The following is a 20,165-nucleotide window of genomic DNA, read 5'->3' on the forward strand; positions in this document are numbered from 1 at the left end:
TCAGGGGGCTGGGCACGGGTTGGAAGTGTTTGCCTGCATGGATCAGTTTGCTAGAGCAGGATCTTTATATATACCATTCTCCCCTTGAGGTAATATAATTTATAGTACAATAAAAGATATTACCTGACCCACCTTGTCTTTCTAATATCCTGGGACCTACACAGCTACAACAACAGTGCAATTCTCCCCCTAAGGCATCGGGAAAGATGTAAGTTCTTATGTAGTGGCTGTAGATCGTAACAGGGCCTAGCTGGGTCTTACAGTCTGGTGGGTTAATTTTACTTTTGCTGGGCTGCCCAATAGTTGGGTAATTGAAACTTTGTATTGAAGTTTTTTAACTTTTGTAATAATTTTGTAACAATTGTGCGTGAGGTGTATGGAGCCCGAGGCAGGCATCAGTAAATTAGAATAACACAAACATCCCATATCTCCTATGCAGATAGCCCATGTTACCGGCTGAGAACAGAAGATGCATTATTTCTCAGAGTACATCCTTTTTGTGTGTGTTTGTTTTGTATGGATTTGTAGGGCGATCTTATTGGATTATCATGAAAGACCATTTCAATTTCCATTTTACAGCATGAAATAGAACCTCAAACTAATACAAAGAAATTCAGGGAGAAAACGGACGCTTGATGAGAATCAAAACGAGCCAGGAAAACTAGCCCCCAATTCTCAGTGTGTTAAATATTGACAATGAATGTTCTAACATCTTTTATTTTAACAGATGATCTGTTTCACAGTCCTGCTAATGCAGTTAGCTCTGTCCATTGTAACAACAGGTAGGAAAGCACGTTGTTTCTAATACCTAAGAAAATGGAATTTTTATTCCTTTTTACAATAATTTCTTTATTCCTTCTATAATCCTACAAACCTTACTCAGGCAACAATGCCATCAGCGTCAAAGTCATAGAGAGGACTGTTACCTATTGCCTGTATTCTGCACTAAGTGTGGTGTGGACAAATCCATACCCTCACAAGGACTCCCATTGAAATCAATGGACTGAAATGGACAGACCCTTGACTATGTGTGGTGCCACATTAACTTTAATGACAGAACAAGGAGCCATGATCTCAAGTTGCAGCGGGGGAGGTTTAGGTTGAATATTAGGAAAAACTTTTTCACTAGGAGGGTGGTGAAGCACTGGAATAGGTTATCTAAGGTGGTGGTGGAATCTCCATCCTTAGAGGTTTTTAGGGTCAGGCTTGACAAAGCCCTGGCTGGGATGATTTAGTTGGGGATTGGTCCTGCTTTGAGCAGGGGGTTGGACTAGATGACCTCCTGAGGTCCCTTCCAATCCTGATATTCTATGATTCTGAGATTCTATGACTCTGTGCAGCCATAGAGGTTTGCCTGCATGGAGCTCATTGCCAGATCAAGGCCTGAAGTAGTACTGCAGGGTTTGGCCCAGTAGAAATAAGGAGAAAAAGCAGTTCTAATTTAGATATCAGTTAACTTAATGTGTTAGATATGAGAATCTCATTGTTACCTAATTTCTGTAGATTGTCATGTCAGGGTTATGCTCTGTGTGAAAAATAGAGTCAACATTTTTCAAACTTGGGTAATTTCAATAGGTGTTTAAGTTGTTTAGCACCTCCTTAAAATCAAGCCACTGAAGCCTTCATCCTGTAAGTTACAATGCATAGGCGGACCCTTGAACCTATACAGAGCCATTGAAATCAGTGTGTGTGTGTGTGGGGGGAGTCCTCCCATGTAGTAACTTGCAGGATAGGGTTGCCAACTTTCTAATTGCAGAAAACCGAACACTCTTGTCCCACCCCTGCCCTGAAGCCCCAATCCTGCTATGCCCCTTCTCTGAGGCCTCAAACCCCGCTCACTCTACCCCCCCCATTGCTTACTCTCCCCCACCCTCGCTCACTTGCACATTTTCACTGGGCTGGGGCAGGGGATTGGGGCACAGGGGAGGGCTGAGGGCTCCGTCTGGGAGTGCAGGCTCTTGGGTGGGGCTGGGGATGAGGGGTTTGTGGTGCAGGAAGGGGCTCCGGGCTGGGGCCGAGGGGTTCAGAGTGTGGGAGGAGGCTCCGGGATGGGGCAGAGGGTTGGGGTCCGGGAGAGGGCTCCAGGCTGGGAGGTGGTGCTGAGAGGTTCGGAGTGTGGTGTGGGAGGGAGCTCTGGGCTGGGGCAGAGGTTTGGGATATGGGAGGGGGTTTGGGGTGTGGGCTCCAGGTGGCACTGACCTCAGGCAGCCCCGGCATTTCCCGGGGATGGAGGATGTTCACGCGGCTCCCGGGAAGTGGTGGCATGTGACTCCGGCTTCTAGGCGGAGCACCCCTGGTCACTCCTCTGCCTAGGAACTGAAGGGACATGCCGGCTGCTTCCCCAGAACTGGGCCTGGAGCCTGCCTGCCCTGCTGTTGCCAACTAGACTTTTAGTGGCCCGGTCAGCTGTGCTGACCAGAGCCGCCTGGGTCCCTTTTTGACCGGGCGTTCTGGTCGAAAACTGGATGCCTGGCAACCCTAGGACAGGGGCTTGATTTAATTGCCTAAATGTGGAGTTAGGTGATTAACTCTAAGCAACAAAATTAGAGAATTTTGAGCTAGCCTAATAGGTGCTACCCAGTGAAATGTTTCAGGAAAGCAATTACAAAAGGGGCATGCATACAGCCAAAGTAAATTCCTATTTAAATTGAAACAGATATTCAAGGAAAAACATTTGCATAACTTGGCCAGCTGTGTGCTCATCTGCACAATTTGGTCCAATTGAGTCACATGGAGTGTAACTGAGGCCAGAGATTGGGCCCAAAATGTTTGTAAATGGGACATTCCCAGCACTTATGTTTTCAGTTAGTCTTTGATTATTTTCATTCTAATCAGGTTCCAGTAAGTACTGGGGAAATAAAAAAGATTTATTACAGCTGCATTTCACTGGTTATTAGTGAAACCCTAGAATTTCATTGAGAAAAAATGTCCATGCACCCTGTTGAATAATATGCTCAGACAATTTCTGTAAAAATACAGGCCAGATGATCAGCCTAGTGTAAATTGATCTTGGAGCGGGCCTTAAATTCTGCTGGTATAAAATGGCATCATTCCACTGTAGCTGAAAGGAGCTTCACTGATTTACACAAGCTAAACAATGGGCACAATGAATGTTAAGAATGTGTGGAACTCAGCTGAACTTCACTGGCTTACACCAGCTGAGAATTTGTCCCATAGTCATGAAGCTCCCAGGTGGTAAAATGATTGCTTGATTTTACGTATTAAATTGTGCTTTGATATCCAGGATCATCAAGGTTTTTGCTTGCAGATGGACAAACAGAGCAGCCATCTCTTTCCCGCTGCAGCCTTTTTGGAGATAATCACATCAAAACATTTGATGAGTCTTTCTATGACTTTGCTGGGGATTGCAGTTACCTCCTGGCTGGGGACTGTCACAAACGTTCCTTCACGCTCATAGGTGAGTTTGAGTAGAATATCAGAGATCAGCAAATGTGGAACATTTTAGAGCTTCAGTATCCACCTCTCTTGGATACTTTCACATGGGGGAAGAACACTAGCAGAGTTCCCAATGCTGCCTTCTGCCAGAGGGGAGGGGCAGCTAAACCAATGACTTTTGATGGCTCTATTGAGGCCAGGCCTATCTGCATAGAGGTCCTGTTCCTCTAAACTGGTTTCTGATGTCCTTTGACACCTGGGTTCTTGCATTGATAAGCTACTGGAGAACCGGGATTTCCTCATTAGCCCTTGTGTAAAGAGGAAAAGTGGGTAGTCTTTTAAATGTTGCCAGGATGGTGGAGATTTTCAAAGCTGACTAGGGGATTTAGCCACACGGCTCCCATAGAAACTCATGCAGACTGTGTGCTGAATCCTTTGAAAATCTATCCACTCAGCACAGAAGTCCTTGAGGGTACACAGGTATATTTAAGGTCAGCATTTTCCCCTTCAGAGCTAGGGTTTGTCTTCCCTTGAGCTGGAGGTGTAATTTCCAGCTGGAGGAAACATTAGACATTAGCGTTAGCTCAGATTGTGCTAGTGTGCTAAAAACAGAAGTGTAGCCATGGCAGGATGGGCTAGCTGCCCTTTGTATGATCCCATCTGAAACCATATGTCTCTACTTGGGGTGACTAGCCCCTCTCATTGCCAGAGCTACACTCCATTTTTAGCACACCAGCTTGATCGGAGCTAGTGCAGGTTTGTCTCTTCGAGCTGTAAATTACCCCTTTGGTTCAGGTTTCAGAGGGGAAGCCGTGTTAGTTTGTATCAGTAAAAACAACGAGGAGTCCTTGTGGCACCTTAGAGACTAACAAATTTATTTGGGCATAAGCTTTCATGGGATATAACCCATTTCATCAGATGCATGGAGTGGAACATACAGTAGGCAGGTGTAAATATACAGCACATGAAAAGATGGGAGTTGCCTTACCAAGTGGGGGGTCAGTGCTAATGAGGCCAATTCAATTAAGGTGGACGTGGCCCATTCCCAACAGTTGACAAGAAGGGGTGAGTATCAACAGAGGGAAAATTATTTTTTGTAGTGACTCAGCCACTCCCAGTCATTATTCAGGCCTAATTTGATGGTGTCAAGTTTGTAAATTAATTCCAGTTTTGCAGTTTCTTGTTGGAGTCTGTTTTTGAAGTTTTTTTCATTGAAGAATGGTGACTTTTCAGTCTGTTATTGAGTGTCCAGGGAGATTGAAGTGCTCTCCTTCTGGTTTTTGAATGTTACAATTCTTGATGTCTGATTTGTGTCCATTTATTCTTTTGCATAGAGACGGTCCGGTTTGGCCAATGTACATGGCAGAGGGGCATTGCTGGCACATGATGGCATATATCACATTGGTAGATGTGCAGGTGAACGAGCCCCTGATGGTGTGGCTGATGTGGTTAGCTCCTATGACGGTGTCCCTTGAATAGATATACGGACAGAGTTGGCAACGGGGTTTGTTGCAGTGGTTGGTTCCTGGGTTAGTGTTTCTGTTGTGCGGTGTGTTGTTGCTGGTGAGTATTTGCTTCAGTTTGGGGGGCTGTCTGTAAGCGAGGACTGGCCTGTCTCCCAAGATCTGTGAGAGTGAGGGATCGTCCTTTAGGATAGGTTGTAGATCCCTGATGTTGTGCTGGAGAGGTTTTAGTTGGGGGCTGGAGGTGATGGCTAGTGGCGTTCTGTTACTTTCTTTGTTGGGCCTGTCCTGGAGTAGGTGACTTCTGGGAGTCCTTCTGGCTCTGTCAATCTGTTTCTTCACTTCCCCAGGTGGGTATTGTAGGTTTAAGAATGCTTGATAGAGATCCTGTAGGTGTCTGTCTCTGTCTGAGGGATTGGAGCAAATGCGGTTGTATCTTAGGGATTGGCTGTAGACAATGGATTGTGTGATGTGGTCTGGATGAAAGCTGGAGGCATGTAGGTAAGTATAGTGGTCAGTAGGTTTCCAGTATAAGGTGGTGTTTATGTGGCCATCACTTATTTGTACAGTAGTGTCCAGGAAGTGGATCTCTTGTGCGGACTGGTCCAGGCTGAGGTTGATGGTGGGGTGGAAATTGCAGGTACCCATAGCAGTGCTGCTGACTTGAAGGTATAAATTGTCCCCAAATCTGAAATAGTTGTGGGTGAGGACAAAGTCACAAAGCTCAGCCACCAGGTTTGCCGTGACATTATCGGGGATACTGTTCCTGATGGCTTGTAGTCCATCTTTGTGTGGAATGTTGGTGTAGAGAGCTTCTACATCCATAGTGGCTAGGATGGTGTTTTCTGGAAGATCACCAATGCACTGTAGTTTCCTCAGGAAGTCAGTGGTGTCTTGAAGATAGCTAGAAGTGCTGGTAGTGTAGAGCCTGAGGAGAGAGTCCACATAACCAGACAGTCCTGCTGTCAGGGTGCCAATGCCTGAGATGATGGGGCATCCAGGATTCCCAGGTTTATGGATCTTGAGTAGCAGATAGAATACCCGGGGCTCTAGGGGTGTGTCTGTGTAGATTTGTTCCTGTGCTGCTTCAGGGATTTTCTTGAGCAGATGGTGCAGTTTCTTTTGGTACCCCTCAGTGGGATCAGAGCGTAATGGCCTGTAGAATGTGGTTTGCCTAGCAGCCTTTCGTTCATACTCCAACCTATTCATGATGACGACAGCACCTCCTTTGTCAGCCTTTTTGATTATAATGTCAGAGTTGTTTCTGAGGCTGTGGATGGCATTGTGTTCTGCACGGCTGAGTTTATGGGGCAAGTGATGCTGCTTTTCCACAATTTCAGCTTGTGCACGTCGGCAGAAGCACTCTATGTAGAATTCCAGTCTGTTGTTTCGACCATCAGGAGGAGTCCATGCAGAATCCTTCATCTTGTAGCATTGGTAGGAAGGTTTCTGTGGGCATAGGTGCCGACTTCCACTGTTCCCGGTTGGTGCTAGACCCTACCCCTGCACTGCCCTCGCCCCGCCCCCATTCCACCCCTGCCCCAAAGTCCCTGCCCCTTCCCTCTCCCATTCAACCCCCTTCCCCAAAGTCCTTGCCCCTGCCCTGCCTCTTCTCCGCTTCCTTCCCTGAGCATGCCACGTCCCTGCTCCTCCCCCCTCCCTCCTGGAAAGTCTTAAGTGCCGCCAAACAGCTGTTTGGTGGCAGGAAGCGCTGGGAGGTAGAAGGAGGAGCGGGGATGCGGCGCGCTTGGGGACGGAGGAGGTGAGTTGGAGCGGGAGTGAGGGGAGTTTGGCTGCTGGTGGGTACAGAGCACCCACTAATTTTTCCCTGTGGAAGCTCCAGCCCCAGAGCACCCATGGAGTCGGTGCCTATGTCTGTGGGTTAGTGTGCTGTTCAGTGGTGTGGTGGAAATATTCCTTGAGTCAGAGACAGCGAAAGTAGGATTCCAGGTCACCGCAGAACTGTATCATGTGTGTGGGTGGTGGGGCAGAAGGAGAGGCCCCGAGATAGGACAGACTATTCTGCCGGGCTAAGAGTATACCTGGATAGATTAGCAATGTTGTTGGGTGAGTTAAGGGGATCACTGTTGTGGCCCCTTGTGGCATGTAGGAGTTTAGATAGTTTAGTGTCCACTGTAGAGAAGCAAAGTGTGTGTTGTAAATGGCTTGTCTAGTTTTTGTAAAGTCCAGCCACAAGGAAGTTTGTGTGGAAGGTTGGCTTTTTATGAGAGTCTCCAGTTTTGAGAGTTCATTCTTGATATTTTCCTACTTGCTGTATAGGATGTGATCAGGTAGTTCCGTAGTTTCTTTGAGAGTGTGTGGAACAATCTCTCACCATAGTCTGTGTGGTATATTGATTGTAATGGATTTTTTACCTTCAGTCCTTTTGGTATGATGTCCATTCATTTGCATTTGGAAAGGAAGATGATGTCTGTCTGTATCTGCATGAGTTTTTTCACGAAGTTGATGGATTTTCACTTCATACGGCTAAATTCAGTGCCTTGCATGGTGACAGGTTTCAGAAGGGTAGCCGTGTAGATGTAAGCCTTATTCTCAGGGCTGGAGTACACACAGTTTGAGCACTGAAAGTGATTTGTGAAACTGGGTGCAAAACCCTTGTGCGAACATTCTTATTTTGGATTAGTGTCCTATTTCAATTTAGTTTAAGTAAGCTTTATGCCAAATGAAAATTGATATAGGGCTCTCTTAATCCAAAGTAAGGGATTTGCACTGCTTTTAACTGCATTGGTTTTTGCTCCAATTTAGTAAAATTAATAGAATTCTTGAGTGCAGATAAGCCCTTAAATATATTTCACTACACATTTTAAAGGAGATTTGGATGGATTGGTTTGTGCGATAACCATCAATTAACCATTTAAAGATTGCGAGCCGAGATTTCATGACTACGTTTTAGAAAGAAACATGCTGCAATCGAGTACTGCATGCATCTGTTATCTAGTTCAACCTCAGTATGTGGTTTTAGTACCCGAGTGATATTTAACATAGACTCATCCTTTTGTTTTAAACCTCAGAGGGCATATATCTGAAATGAATGACTCCGGTTGCAAAAGACATTAACAAGGTGTGCATTTAGAATATTAGCTCTGAATTAATGTTGGGGGAAATGTAATAATGAGTTGGAATGCAACTGGTATTAAATAACTTCGGGTAGAGCTACACAGCAACAGAGGTGTGTTTGTAGCATGGATGGGCATAGCTTTAATCTAGCTAGCACTGATAACAATAGTAGTGAAGATGTGGTGGCATGAGCTTCAGCGCAGGCTAGCTGCCCCAGTACTAGCCCAACGGGGCCCCCAGGTACATACTCGGGTTGATAGTCCATTCTGAAGTCTGCACCACCATGTCTATATTGCTCTTGTCACCTGTGCTAGCTAGATTGCAGTTAGCGTGGATATGCATACCTGTCCTAGAATCACACCTTCACTTGTGGTGTAGATATGTCCTTGGACAATTTTGTTACTGGGAACAATCTTATTTGCTGTGCAAAAAGCTGATTCTGCATAGGAGGCGGGGAATGTGTGTGTGTGTGGGTGGGGGTGGGAACAATGGGGAAAGTTAGAGCTATTCAATTGCTTCAGCCACTGTCTGCTGTGGGGTGTACAGATGAACACGACTTCAGTGATCATGCCTCTGGGCAAGTACATGTGCACCAGACCTGATGCCACCATTTGAAAAGATACGGTGTAAATTCCTCCCCCATGCCAATCCCATCCTGTCGGACAGTGAGAGGAGGCATGGCTATGGTCCTGCCTTTGCTCCTCCTATTCTGTTTGGGGCTCCATCTTGAAAGGCACTAAGAACTCTAGCTCCAGATCCAGCCAAACACTTAAGCCCATGCTTTAAGCATGTGAATGGTTCCATTGACTTCTGTGAGACTCTACTCTTATTTAACTTAAAGCATGTGTTTAAGACTTTTGTTGAATCAGGCTAGAATGATTAGCACTTTACAGGATCAATCCCACCACTAGACTTGTGCTCAGGTGTCACAAGGACTATGATAGTGACTAGTTCCTACGCAGGGCTAAGGAGATGTGGTGGAAGCAAGGGGGAATTCTTGTTCTGTCTTCCCCCACTTGCTCTTTCTGCTCCTGTGCAAAGCTAACCACAATCTGACCAATCAATTACTGAATGTTCTACACCAGTCTTCATCAACAGTGACCCCAGCCCTTCCCTACAGTCAGGAAATAGAAGCAGAGAGTGGGGAAATTCTAAAATTAAACTATTCCTATGAAAAATCAACAAAGCTCCCACTGGAGTTTCCTTTCAACAGAGCTTTCTAGTCATACAAGGTGTGTTTGAAGGCTGTAACTCTCATATGAAGAGAGATTGAAAAGACTGGAATTGTTACTTTAGAATGGAGGTGAATAAGAGGGGACAGGATGAAAGCATATAAAATAGCAAATGGTCTAGAGAAGGTAAGCTGGAGCTCGTGTTCTCCCTGTCTCATAACAAAAGAACAAGGGGACATTCAATAAACTGAAAAGATGGGAAATTAAAAACTGATGAAGGAAACACATTTTCACTCAACATGTAATTAGACTGTGGAACTCACTGCCGCAGTATTACATTGAAGCCAAGAACTCATTAAGATTCAAAGAAGGAATGGATGTTTATGTGGATAAAAAGAATATCAAGAGTTACAATAGTCAAGGCAAACAAGTTTTGGTAAGCATTAAATACCTCATGCTTCAGAGTTTAAACCAATCTAACTGTTAGAGATTAGGAGGAGATCTTCATGAGGGCCAGATTATCTCACATCTGCCTATTGTGGGGTTCTTGAAACTCCCTCTGTGGCATCTGGTGCTAGCCACTGTCAGATCCAGGATACTTCAGTAGAAAGACCATGGCACCAATTCTGTGTAGTAATTCCTTTGATCCTATATACCTGTGTAGTTGATCAGTGTCCAGGACTGTTGTGTGGAATTATCAGGGTTGAAACAGATGCATATTGAGTATATGCTGTGGTTACTCATTGCTAAAGCTGGACAAATAATTCATGACAAATAATTTAGTCAGTGAATTTTTCCTCTTCTCTCTGTTGGTGAATTTTCTGTGAACAGGTTGTGATTTTATCAAACTTTTAAATTAATTGAAATTATTACCCAAATAACTTTTAATTCCTGTCACAAAGCTTGTTTGCAAACAGTATGTTGTGTGCATTTGCAATGACACTTGTTTTGATTGGGCACATAAGTCACATGGTAAGGTTATGTTCAGTAATTGCTGAACAACTCTTCAAAATTAGTATCTACTCCTAGTAGTCATGACTAGAAATTCAGAATTTCTTTTGTGCAAATATTCTGCATTATTCACTTTAAATTAACTTTTCTGATGAATAGGGGGAGGGATAGCTCAGTGGTTTGAGCACTGGCCTGCTAAACCCAGGGTTGTAAATTCAATCCTTGAAGGGGCCAATTAGGGATCTGGGGCAAAATCAGTACTTGGTACTGCTAGTGAAGGCAGGGGGCTGGACTCAATGACCTTTCAGGGTCCCTTCCAGTTCTATGAGATAGGTATGTCTCCACTTATTTATATTTATTCTTGCCTATGTTGTCAAATGCAGAAAGTGACCACAAAAAAAGATATGAAAAGAGTTGAAGCAAAATTAGTTAAAAATTCAGTTAGCTACACATGCAGGTTTCAGACAGCACTTGTCAGTACAGCCTCAATCCTGTACAAATTTACACGTCTTTAACTTTACACACTGAGAGTAGTCTTAGGGTATGTCTACACTACACTGCAATTAAAAACCTGTGAGTGGCCCGTGCGGGGCTGTTTCATTGCAGTATAGACTTCCGGGCTCGGGCTGGAGACCAGGCTCTGGGACCCTCCCAACTCACAGGGCCCTAAAGGTACGTCTACGCTGCAAAAAAAACCCCAAACCAACCAACCAACCAAAAAAAAAAAAAATCCCAACACCCCTCCCTCCCCCATGGCAGCGAGTCTTAAAGGCTGTGTCAGTTGACTCAGGCTTGCACTCCATGGCTAAAATTAGCAGTGTATCCCAGCTCTGAAACCTTCCCTGACCAGATCTTAGAGCCCAGGCTCCAGCCTGAACCTGAACATCTACACTGCTATTTTTAGCCCTGTAGTGCAAGCCTGAGTCAGTTAACCTGGGCTCTGAGACTCACTACTGCATTTGCTTTTTTTTGCAGTGCAGATGTACCCTTATTCACCTGTTGAGTAATGCTTTGTCTCATCTTCAGGAAGTGTAAATTCTTTATTGTTTGTATTACTGTAGCACTTAGGATCCCCAGTCATGGACCAAAACACCATTGTGCTAGGCGCTGTACAAACACAGAATAACAAAATGGCCCCTGCCACAATGAGTTTTCAATCTAAGTATAGGAAAAGAGACAACAGATGGATACAGACCAATGTGGGAAACAGTGAGAGAGTGTTAGTCAGTATAATAGGCAATGATCACAGAACACCAGCAACCTAGCAGATGTCAAGTTTATTGTGGGCATCATGGCAAAGGAGAATTTTCAGGAGGGATTTGAAGGCAGTTGAGGAGTTAGTTTGGCAGATGTTTCTTGGGAATGCTCTCCAAGCATGAGAGGCAGCATGGGAGAAAGCACAAAGATGTGTGTTTGGGAATTTAACAAGTGGGCGATGGAGCCTGGAATCATGGGCCAATTGGAGATGAAAATCAATAGCTTGACAGTGAATGAGAGATAAGAGGTAGGGTGCGGATTGATCTTTAAGTGTCTAGAAAGTGAAGACATGCAGCTTTATGCTTGATATAAAAGAGATAGTGAAGCCAGTGGAGGGATTCAAGGAGTGGGTTGACTATGGTCAAAGTGACAGCCTGGGACTTTGGTTTTCAACCTTTTTCCATTTGCGGACGCCTAAAAAATTTTGAATGGTGGGGCATACCCCCACGGGTCCACGGACCACAGGTTGCAAACCACTGAACTAGGAAAATGATTGTTGCAGCAGCATTCTGAATGGGTATGTCTGGGGCAAGATTACATTTGTCAAGGCCCGAGGACAGGATGTAGGAGTCATCAAGACACAAGATGATGAGAGCTTGGATGATGATGTGTGGATGGATAGGAAAGGCTGTATTTGAGAGATGTTATACAGAGAGAATCTGCGTGATTTAGACATAGCCTGGATGTGAGGACCTAGAGAGAGGTCTGAGTTGAAGATGGCACAGAGACTATGGAGCTGAGTGACAGGCAGGCTGATGGTGTTGTTCACAGGGCTTGAGAAATGTGGTAGAGGAGAGGGCTTGGGGGGAAGATTAGGAGCTCTTATTTAGCCATTTTGAGCTTGGGTTTGGGACTGTCTCTTACCCTGTTTTTATATTGTGCCTGGCCCAATGGAACCTTGATCTCAGATAGGGCATCCCAGCACTACTATCCTACAAATAATGAACAATAATAATAATGGTCTTTGCCGATTGGGGCCTACATTTGTATAAATAAAAGCAATTTTCTCTAAGGCTGAGCACATTTGAAAAGAACAGCAATCAAGCAGAAGAAGCTCAATTTCATGAAAAGAAAGAATAATCTGTTGTGTCTTTTCAGGTGATTACCAGAATGGAAGAAGAAACGGCTTCTCTGTGTATCTGGGAGAATATTTTGACATTCACTTGGCTTTAGATGGAACTGTGACTCAGGGGGACAAAAGGTAGACAGTGCAACAGTGAATGATGTCAGCTAAAAAGTGTAGCATCCATGTTATTTTGTGCATTACATCCTGAGCAACCTTTATTTTTCTTAACAGGGTTTCCATGCCATTTGCCTCCCATGGGATATTTGTAGAGACCGAGGCAGGCTATTATAAGTTATCCAGTGATGAGCATGGCTTTGTGGTGAAGATTGACATCGATGTGAATATTCAAATACTGTTTACAGAGAAGCACTATAATAAAACCTGTGGCCTTTGTGGCAACTTTAATTACTTTGCTGAAGATGACTTCAGAACGCAGGAAGGTAAGGCTCAAAATATTTACCTTAGATTTTGACATACATTCCAGTAGCATTTTTCATGAGGGCTGATTCCACAAACAACACCTGAATCTCAGTGATTTAGCAATGAGTTTTCTTCACAAAATTTGGTTACAGTATCGCATTCTGATGTGCCAGTAAGTTATGTGACTAAATCCATCAATCTTCCTTTTCCTTAAAAATGAATTAGCTTCATCTTTTATCCCTGAGTAAAACAGAGGGATCTAGGGATGCTGTTTTCACAAACTTTTACTCTAGAAGTGGTAATGATGGAACTAAAGTCTATATCATGGACTTTCATGGAAAAACTAGCAGAAAGGGTGGATTTACATGGGGAAACACTACTACAGTCAACTCTGTGTTTCCCATATATGAGGCAACTGGGGATAGGAATGGGGTTTAAATAACCATAGAAGTGACAGAATGTGTGTCTTGATGGGACATCTGCATAAAAGAATGGCCCTTCCGTGATCCTTTGGGCCTCTCTAACCTAGGCAGCATGCTTCCCTCAGGAGACATGTTGCCTGAGGCTCCTGCTCCACACCAAGGCCTGGTCTTCTGTCTAATACATAAAGGTTTGTAAGTGTGGAGTGGGAACCCCTGGGATTAATGCTGACAGCATCTCTCTGCGTGCTTGACAGGAAATAATGCTACATAGAGTAGCTGCCTCTCAGTGACACATCCTCCCTGCCCAAGACATCTCCCTCAATCTGCAGAGGCCCATTTGTGATACAGAGGTTATGTGGAAGGGCATGTGTGTGTTCAGCGAGCAGGAATGATACTGCTTTGGCTCCTCTCCATCCTGTATATGTTTATACAAATTAGCCCCTTCTAGCTCAGCCTACAAGTGTAAGGATAGCCCTGGTTTGACTCTAAAAGGCAGTGCTTGATGTCTCTTGCTTCAGAGGGCCTTTTTCATCTTCACTCTAAGCCATTCACTCTATGGAGGAAGAAGGTGTTTCCATTGAACTAAGTGCTTTATAAAGTGGAGAGAGAGCTGAACCAAATAACAGAGAAGAAGTTGGTAGTTTTCTAGTAAAGATACCATAAGGATGGCCTGGAAACAGGGGGCACAGTTTCAGTGAATGAAAACCCTAAGTGGGTATAGAATAGTGTGTGCTAAAATGTCTGACCTTGTCTTATTCAATGGAAACAATGAGTGAAAAACCCAGCTCACAAAATTCCAATCTGGGCCTCTGGCACCCTAAAGTTTGGGGGTGTTACAATCTGGAGTTTGATTCAGGCACTTTTCTAGTGACAACAAACAGAGGCGGAAGAAGTAAGAGCACAGTCAGTGGATTCCGTTTCAGGACAGACAGCGGTGTTGCCATCTACTTTGGTTTAGAGTAATGGGACAAAACCCATGAATTAGGGTATGTCTACACTACGAGGGTAGTTCGATTTCACTTAAATCGAATATGTGGAATCGATATTGCAAAGTCGAACGTGTGTGTCCACACTAAGGACAGTAATTCGACTTTGTGAGTCCACACTAACGGGGAAAGCGTCGACATTGGAAGCGGTGCACTGTGGGCAGCTATCCCACAGTTCCCGCAGTCCCCGCTGCCCATTGGAATTCTGGGTCGAGCCGCCAATGCCTTCTGGGTAAAAAAAATGTGTCGAGGGTGCTTTTGGGTAATTGTCGTCATCCGTCCGTCACTACCGCCCTCCCTCCATCCCTGAAAGCGCCGGCGGGAAATCAGTTCGCGCACTTTTCTGGTGAGTGACAGCGCGGACGCCACAGCACTGCGAGCATGGATCCCGCTGCGACCATCGCTGCAGTAGTGGCCGTTGTCAACGCCTCGCAGCTTATCATCCACCTTTACCAGAGGCAGATGCAGATAAACCAGGCGAGGAGGCTACGGCACCGCGGTGAGGGCCTGAAGTCTGAGAGTAGCACAGGCCTGTCAGAAAGCACGGGACCCAGCGCCGAGGACATCACGGTGACAATGGGTCATGTAGATGTTGTGGAACGGCGATTCTGGGCACGGGAAACAAGCACGGACTGGTGGGACCGCATAGTGCTGCAGGTCTGGGATGAATCCCAGTGGCTGCGAAACTTTCGCATGCGGAAGGGGACTTTCCTTGAACTTTGTGAGTTGCTGTCCCCTGCCCTGAAGCGCAATGACACCCGGATGCGAGCAGCCCTGACTGTCCAGAAGCGAGTGGCCATAGCCCTCTGGAAGCTTGCAACGCCAGACAGCTACCGGTCAGTCGCAAACCACTTTGGCGTGGGCAAATCTACCGTGGGGGTTGTTGTGATGCAAGTAGCCAACGCAATCGTTAAGGTACTGCTCTCAAAGGTAGTGACCCTGGGAAACGTGGAGGTCATCATAGATGGCTTCGCCGCGATGGGATTCCCAAACTGCGGTGGGGCTATAGATGGAACTCACATCCCTATCCTGGGACCGCAGCACCAGGCCAGCCAGTACATCAACCGAAAGGGCTACTTTTCAATGGTGCTGCAAGCACTGGTGGACCACAGGGGACGTTTTACCAACATCAACGTCGGATGGCCGGGCAAGGTTCATGACGCTCGCGTCTTCAGGAACTCTGGTCTGTTTAGACGGCTGCAGGAAGGTATTTACTTCCCGGACCACAAAATAACTCTTGGGGATGTGGAGATGCCTACAGTGATCCTTGGGGACCCAGCCTACCCGCTAATGCCCTGGCTCATGAAGCCCTATACTGGCGCCCTGGACACTGAAAAAGAACTGTTCAACTACCGGCTGAGCAAGTGCAGAATGGTGGTGGAGTGTGCTTTTGGCCATCTCAAGGGGAGATGGAGAAGCTTACTGACTCGCTGTGATCTCAGCGAAACCAATATCCCCATTGTTATAGCAGCTTGCTGTGTGCTCCACAATCTCTGTGAGAGCAAGGGGGAGACGTTTATGGCGGGGTGGGAGGTTGAGGCAAATAGCCTGGCTTCTGATTACGCCCAGCCAGACAGCCGGGCGATTAGAAGAGCCCAGCGGGACGCGCTGTGCATCCGGGAGGCTTTGAAAGCTAGGTTCCAGAGTGAGCACGGTTACCAGTGACTTTTCAGTTTGTGTACAGAGAAGCTGAACCTGCCCCCGTTTCTTTACCCAGTTAATGTTGACTATCCTCTCCAGTTACATACCCCCTTCAACCCCTTCCAAAACAATAAAATCAGTTTTATTTTCTTAATGAACACCGTTGTCTTTATTACTGTTTTCGCGGGAATGTTTTAAACCTGGGACGCAGACTGTGGTGGGGAGCGGGTGTAGTGTACTGATGCAAATGATGCTTCTAAACTCCAGGAATGACAGGATTCGCAGTGGTGGACTGGTTGTTTCAACAGAGCCTGCCAGCCCTCCTGAGCGGGACTGCGTGTATGTGGGGGCTATGTGACTTTATGGCAGGGGGAGGAGGGTTACAGATCCCCTGCTGCGTGGCTCTGTGATCCAGGAAAAGGACTGCTGCATAAGATCTGTAACTGCCCTCCCCTGCCACACAGTCACAGAGCACCCCCCCCCCACAGAACATGAAAACCACCTCCCAGACTGACCAGGGTAACTACTCACTGCACTGTGTATGTGCCCTGCTGCTGGACATGCCCACGCCTCTGTACCCTGCTAAAGGTGACTGTCCTGTCCAATTACCAAGCCCCTTCCCCCCCCTTCAGACAGACTCTCCTCCAAAAGAACATGATGGAAACAGTAATGAACAGAAACGTATTTTTTATTAACAACCACACATGAAACTGGGGGGTGAAACTTGGACGGGGGCTTGGGTGAGGCGGGAAGGAAAGGACTTTTCCAATTTGGGGGAATGACAGCCTTCTGGTGCTTGAGCAGTCTGCAGGGGTGGAGTGAGAGTTTTCACGGAGTCTGCCGCCCCTCCTTCTTTGGACTTTGGGCGAGGGGGGTATGGGACTTGGTGGCGGGGGAGGGCGGTTACTGATAGACTGGAGCGGGGCTCTGTTCTCCTGCCTCCGTTCCTGCAGAACATCAACAAGGCGCCGGAGCGTGTCCGTTTGCTCCCTCATAAGTCCAAGCAGCGTTTGAGTCGCCTGCTGGTCTTCCTGCCGCCACCTCTCCTCACGTTCCATGTGTGTCCGGTGCATTTGGGACAAATTCTCCCTCCACTGGTTCTGCTGTGCTGCCTGGGCTCGGGAGCAGCCCATTAGTTCTGAGAACATGTCCTCTCGCGTCTTCTTCTTCCTCCGCCTAATGTGCGCTAGCCTCTGGGAGTGTGATGCCAGGCTGGGTTGGGAGACAGTCGCAGATGTGGCTGTGGGAAAGAGAAAAAGGTAGTGAATTCCTCCGAAAGATAAATGTAGTTGTGAACAAAGAACATAGTCTTTCTCTGTGAACAAGACCATGCACTGCACCTATCACATGCGCACTCAGGACAAGGTCGAATTTTCGGACCTCGCCTTCAGTGCCTGGGGTCTTGCACTGCCGATCTGTGAAGCGGGGCAGGACACCGGAATTTCTGTAGCAGGCAGACATGGTAAGCCGTAGACTTGTGGCTGCTTAAAACTTTAATAGTAGCACTGGAAGGGGGTGAAGGGGGTATGTAACTGGAGAGGATAGTCAACATTAACTGGGTAAAGAAACGGGGGCAGGTTCAGCTTCTCTGTACACAAACTGAAAAGTCACTGGTAACCGTGCTCACTCTGGAACCTAGCTTTCAAAGCCTCCCGGATGCACTGCTGCTTGAACTCATAACAACAAGGCTTCCAGAAATGCTGACCCAGCATGGTAGAGTGAATGACAGGGAGACTTTAAAAAATGTATTAAAAATAAAAAGAGGAGAGAAGAATACAAAGGGCGCGGGGGTAATTGCCTGCACCCTTCGATAGCCTGCTGTTGGCATCTTCCTTGCTGTGTCCCTGTTACACCATGCAGGCTCTAATTCTGCAAGCTGTTTTGTGTGGCCACAAGAGCCCTCCTGTGCAGATCAGCTTGCAGTATATAGGTATAAGTTAGCAGCTCTATCTGGCTTTTAACATGAGCCAAGAGATCTTTCATATAAGCTGATCCAGAAAGCATCAGAATGAACCCTATTAAAATAAGAAATACCATCTGACTACTCCTGTCCATCATAATTTTACTTGCTGTCTCTTAGTCAAATTAGAAGTGTGTAAGAATCATCCCAACTCAGATTTCAGTAAGAGAGTGACACAGAGATTGGAATGGTCTCTTTCTATGGCTTGATCCTGCAGTCAAAATTCTTATCGGCTCTGTTATTTCCTGTTAATCTTTTGTCCGTGTTTTGACTGTTGGACTGGGACCCAATGATTGTAATCTATAGGAATAATTATGGTTTCGATTTTTGTTGATAACTGAAGCAAGATCACTTGAGTTTATGAACTAAAATAATAATTAAAAAAAAACAACAAATAGAAAAGGACATTGCATAAAGTGTGAGAAGACTGTCAGGTTCTCAAAGACACTGAACTTTGACTTCAGATAAAGTAGCAGCTCTCAGGGTCAGACCCAGAGAAAGAGAGACAGACAACTAATACTAGAGCCAATTCTTATAGTGCAGCCAAAGAGCACCCAGAATAGCTGAGAGGTGTGTGCAAAGGTGACATTTGCAACCCTTCAGTCCTGGCCTGTCCAGTCACTGAGCTGGACCTCAGTGTAAATTAGAGCAGTCTCAAGACTGCTCTAATTTCTGTTGGCTGTTGATGACCCTGGGGGCCCATTATAACAGCTGGAGGTCAGTAGGGCACTGGAGAGATGCCCTGAGTCATGATCCCTTTTCAACCCCCCAAAGACCATGACCCATGTGGCATAGAAGCTGCTGTAGTGATTTTAGATGACCGGAGTGCCCCTCTATACAGGAAGATCCTTCTGTGACTTGGTGATCCATCTTTAGGACAGCCTTGTAACACTGGAGAATAGGGTCATAATGCTACAATATTCCCAACTTTGGTTTGCAGAACTGAGCACAAAAGTTTGTAGCATTTGGTACCATTTTACATCTGACCAACAGTTGCTTATGTCACAATTTTAACAAAAGGGTTTTTTTTTATTTTTGAAAATTATTCCTCCCCCCATTTTAGATATGAAAACGATCTGTGCTTTAAAAAGTTGGTCAGAAACAGGGCTGGTTTTGCTTTTGCCTGACTAACTTCTGATAACACAAGTCTTCTAGTATCGAATGCCACCATCTATTCATCCATTGGCCCCTCGTGGGAGGACTCAGTGTGCTTTTATCATTGCGTAGCAGGCCAGAGATGGCAAATGAGGAAGGAAGGCATGAGTGGAGGGAAAGGGAATTTTAAATTTAGTAAACTGTATATTCATGTTTATTTGATCATTTCCCTTGTTTGTCTGTACTGTGACTCCTTCCTTTGGTTCTGTACGGAAGCTTAGAGTCAGGCAAAATAATCATACTGGTTCCTTGTGACCTTCAAATCTATGACTCTCACTCTGGAATGAACTTTAAGGAGTAAGTAGTGTGGCAAACCCATGACATCTCAGGATGTCACTATGCTGCACGCCATGGCTGCTTGGCATTTCATAGAAATATAGAAGTGTAGGACTGGAAGGGACCTCGAGAGGTCTTCTAGTCCAGGGGTTCTAAGCCAGGGGCATGCATACCCCTGGGGGTACACAGAGGTCTTCCCTGGGCACATCAACTAATCTAGATATTTGCCTAGTTTTTTTAAGTGAGGTGAAACAAAGACAAGTCAGACTCCTGAAAGCGGTACAGGTAGTCTGGAAAGTTTGAGAGCCACTGTTCTAGTCCAGTCCCCTGCACTCAAGGCAGGACTAAGTATTATCTAGACCATCCCTGACAGGTGTTTGTCTAACCTGCTCCTACAAACCTCCAATGGTGGAGATTCCACCACCTCCCTAGGCAATTTATTCCAGTGCTTAACTACCCTGACAGTTAGGAAGTTTTTCAAGTTTACAAGGAGGAGGGAGAAAAATTGTTCTTGTTAACCTCCGAGGATAGGACAAGAAGTAATGGGCTTAAATTGCAGGAAGGGATGTTTAGGTTAGACCAGGGGTTGGCAACCTTTGGCATGTGGCCTGTCAGGGAAATCCATTGGCAGGCCGGGACGGTTTATTTACCTGCAGCGTCCGCAGGTTCGGCTGGTCACAGTTCCCACTGGCCACAGTTCGCTGTTCCAGGCCAATGGGGGCTGCGGGAAGCGGCGTGGGCCGAGGGATATGCTGGCCGCCGCTTCCCACAGCCCCCATTGGCCTGGAACAGCGAACCGCAGCCAGTGGGAGCTGCAATCGGCCGAACCTGCGGACGCTGCAGGTAAACAAACCGTCCCGGCCCGCCAGCGGATTTCCCTGACAGGCCACATGCCAAAGGTTGCCAACCCCTGGTCTAACCT

General features: G+C 46.1%; 1 protein-coding gene across 1 annotated transcript in view; it reads left to right on the top strand.

The window, feature by feature from the left end:
* The first annotated feature begins 727 nt into the window (after positions 1–727).
* The window catches only part of VWF (von Willebrand factor), a 241,098-nt gene continuing 221,660 nt past the window's right edge, over positions 728–20,165 (top strand). The window contains exons 1-4 of the mRNA XM_065410272.1: positions 728–782; positions 3,245–3,418; positions 12,416–12,518; positions 12,615–12,823. Of these exons, the coding sequence (XP_065266344.1) occupies positions 728–782; positions 3,245–3,418; positions 12,416–12,518; positions 12,615–12,823 (541 nt within the window). The remainder of the gene's footprint in view (positions 783–3,244; positions 3,419–12,415; positions 12,519–12,614; positions 12,824–20,165) is intronic.

The sequence above is a fragment of the Emys orbicularis genome, chromosome 1 (assembly GCF_028017835.1).
Source record: "Emys orbicularis isolate rEmyOrb1 chromosome 1, rEmyOrb1.hap1, whole genome shotgun sequence".
Taxonomy (NCBI): Eukaryota; Metazoa; Chordata; order Testudines; family Emydidae; genus Emys; species Emys orbicularis.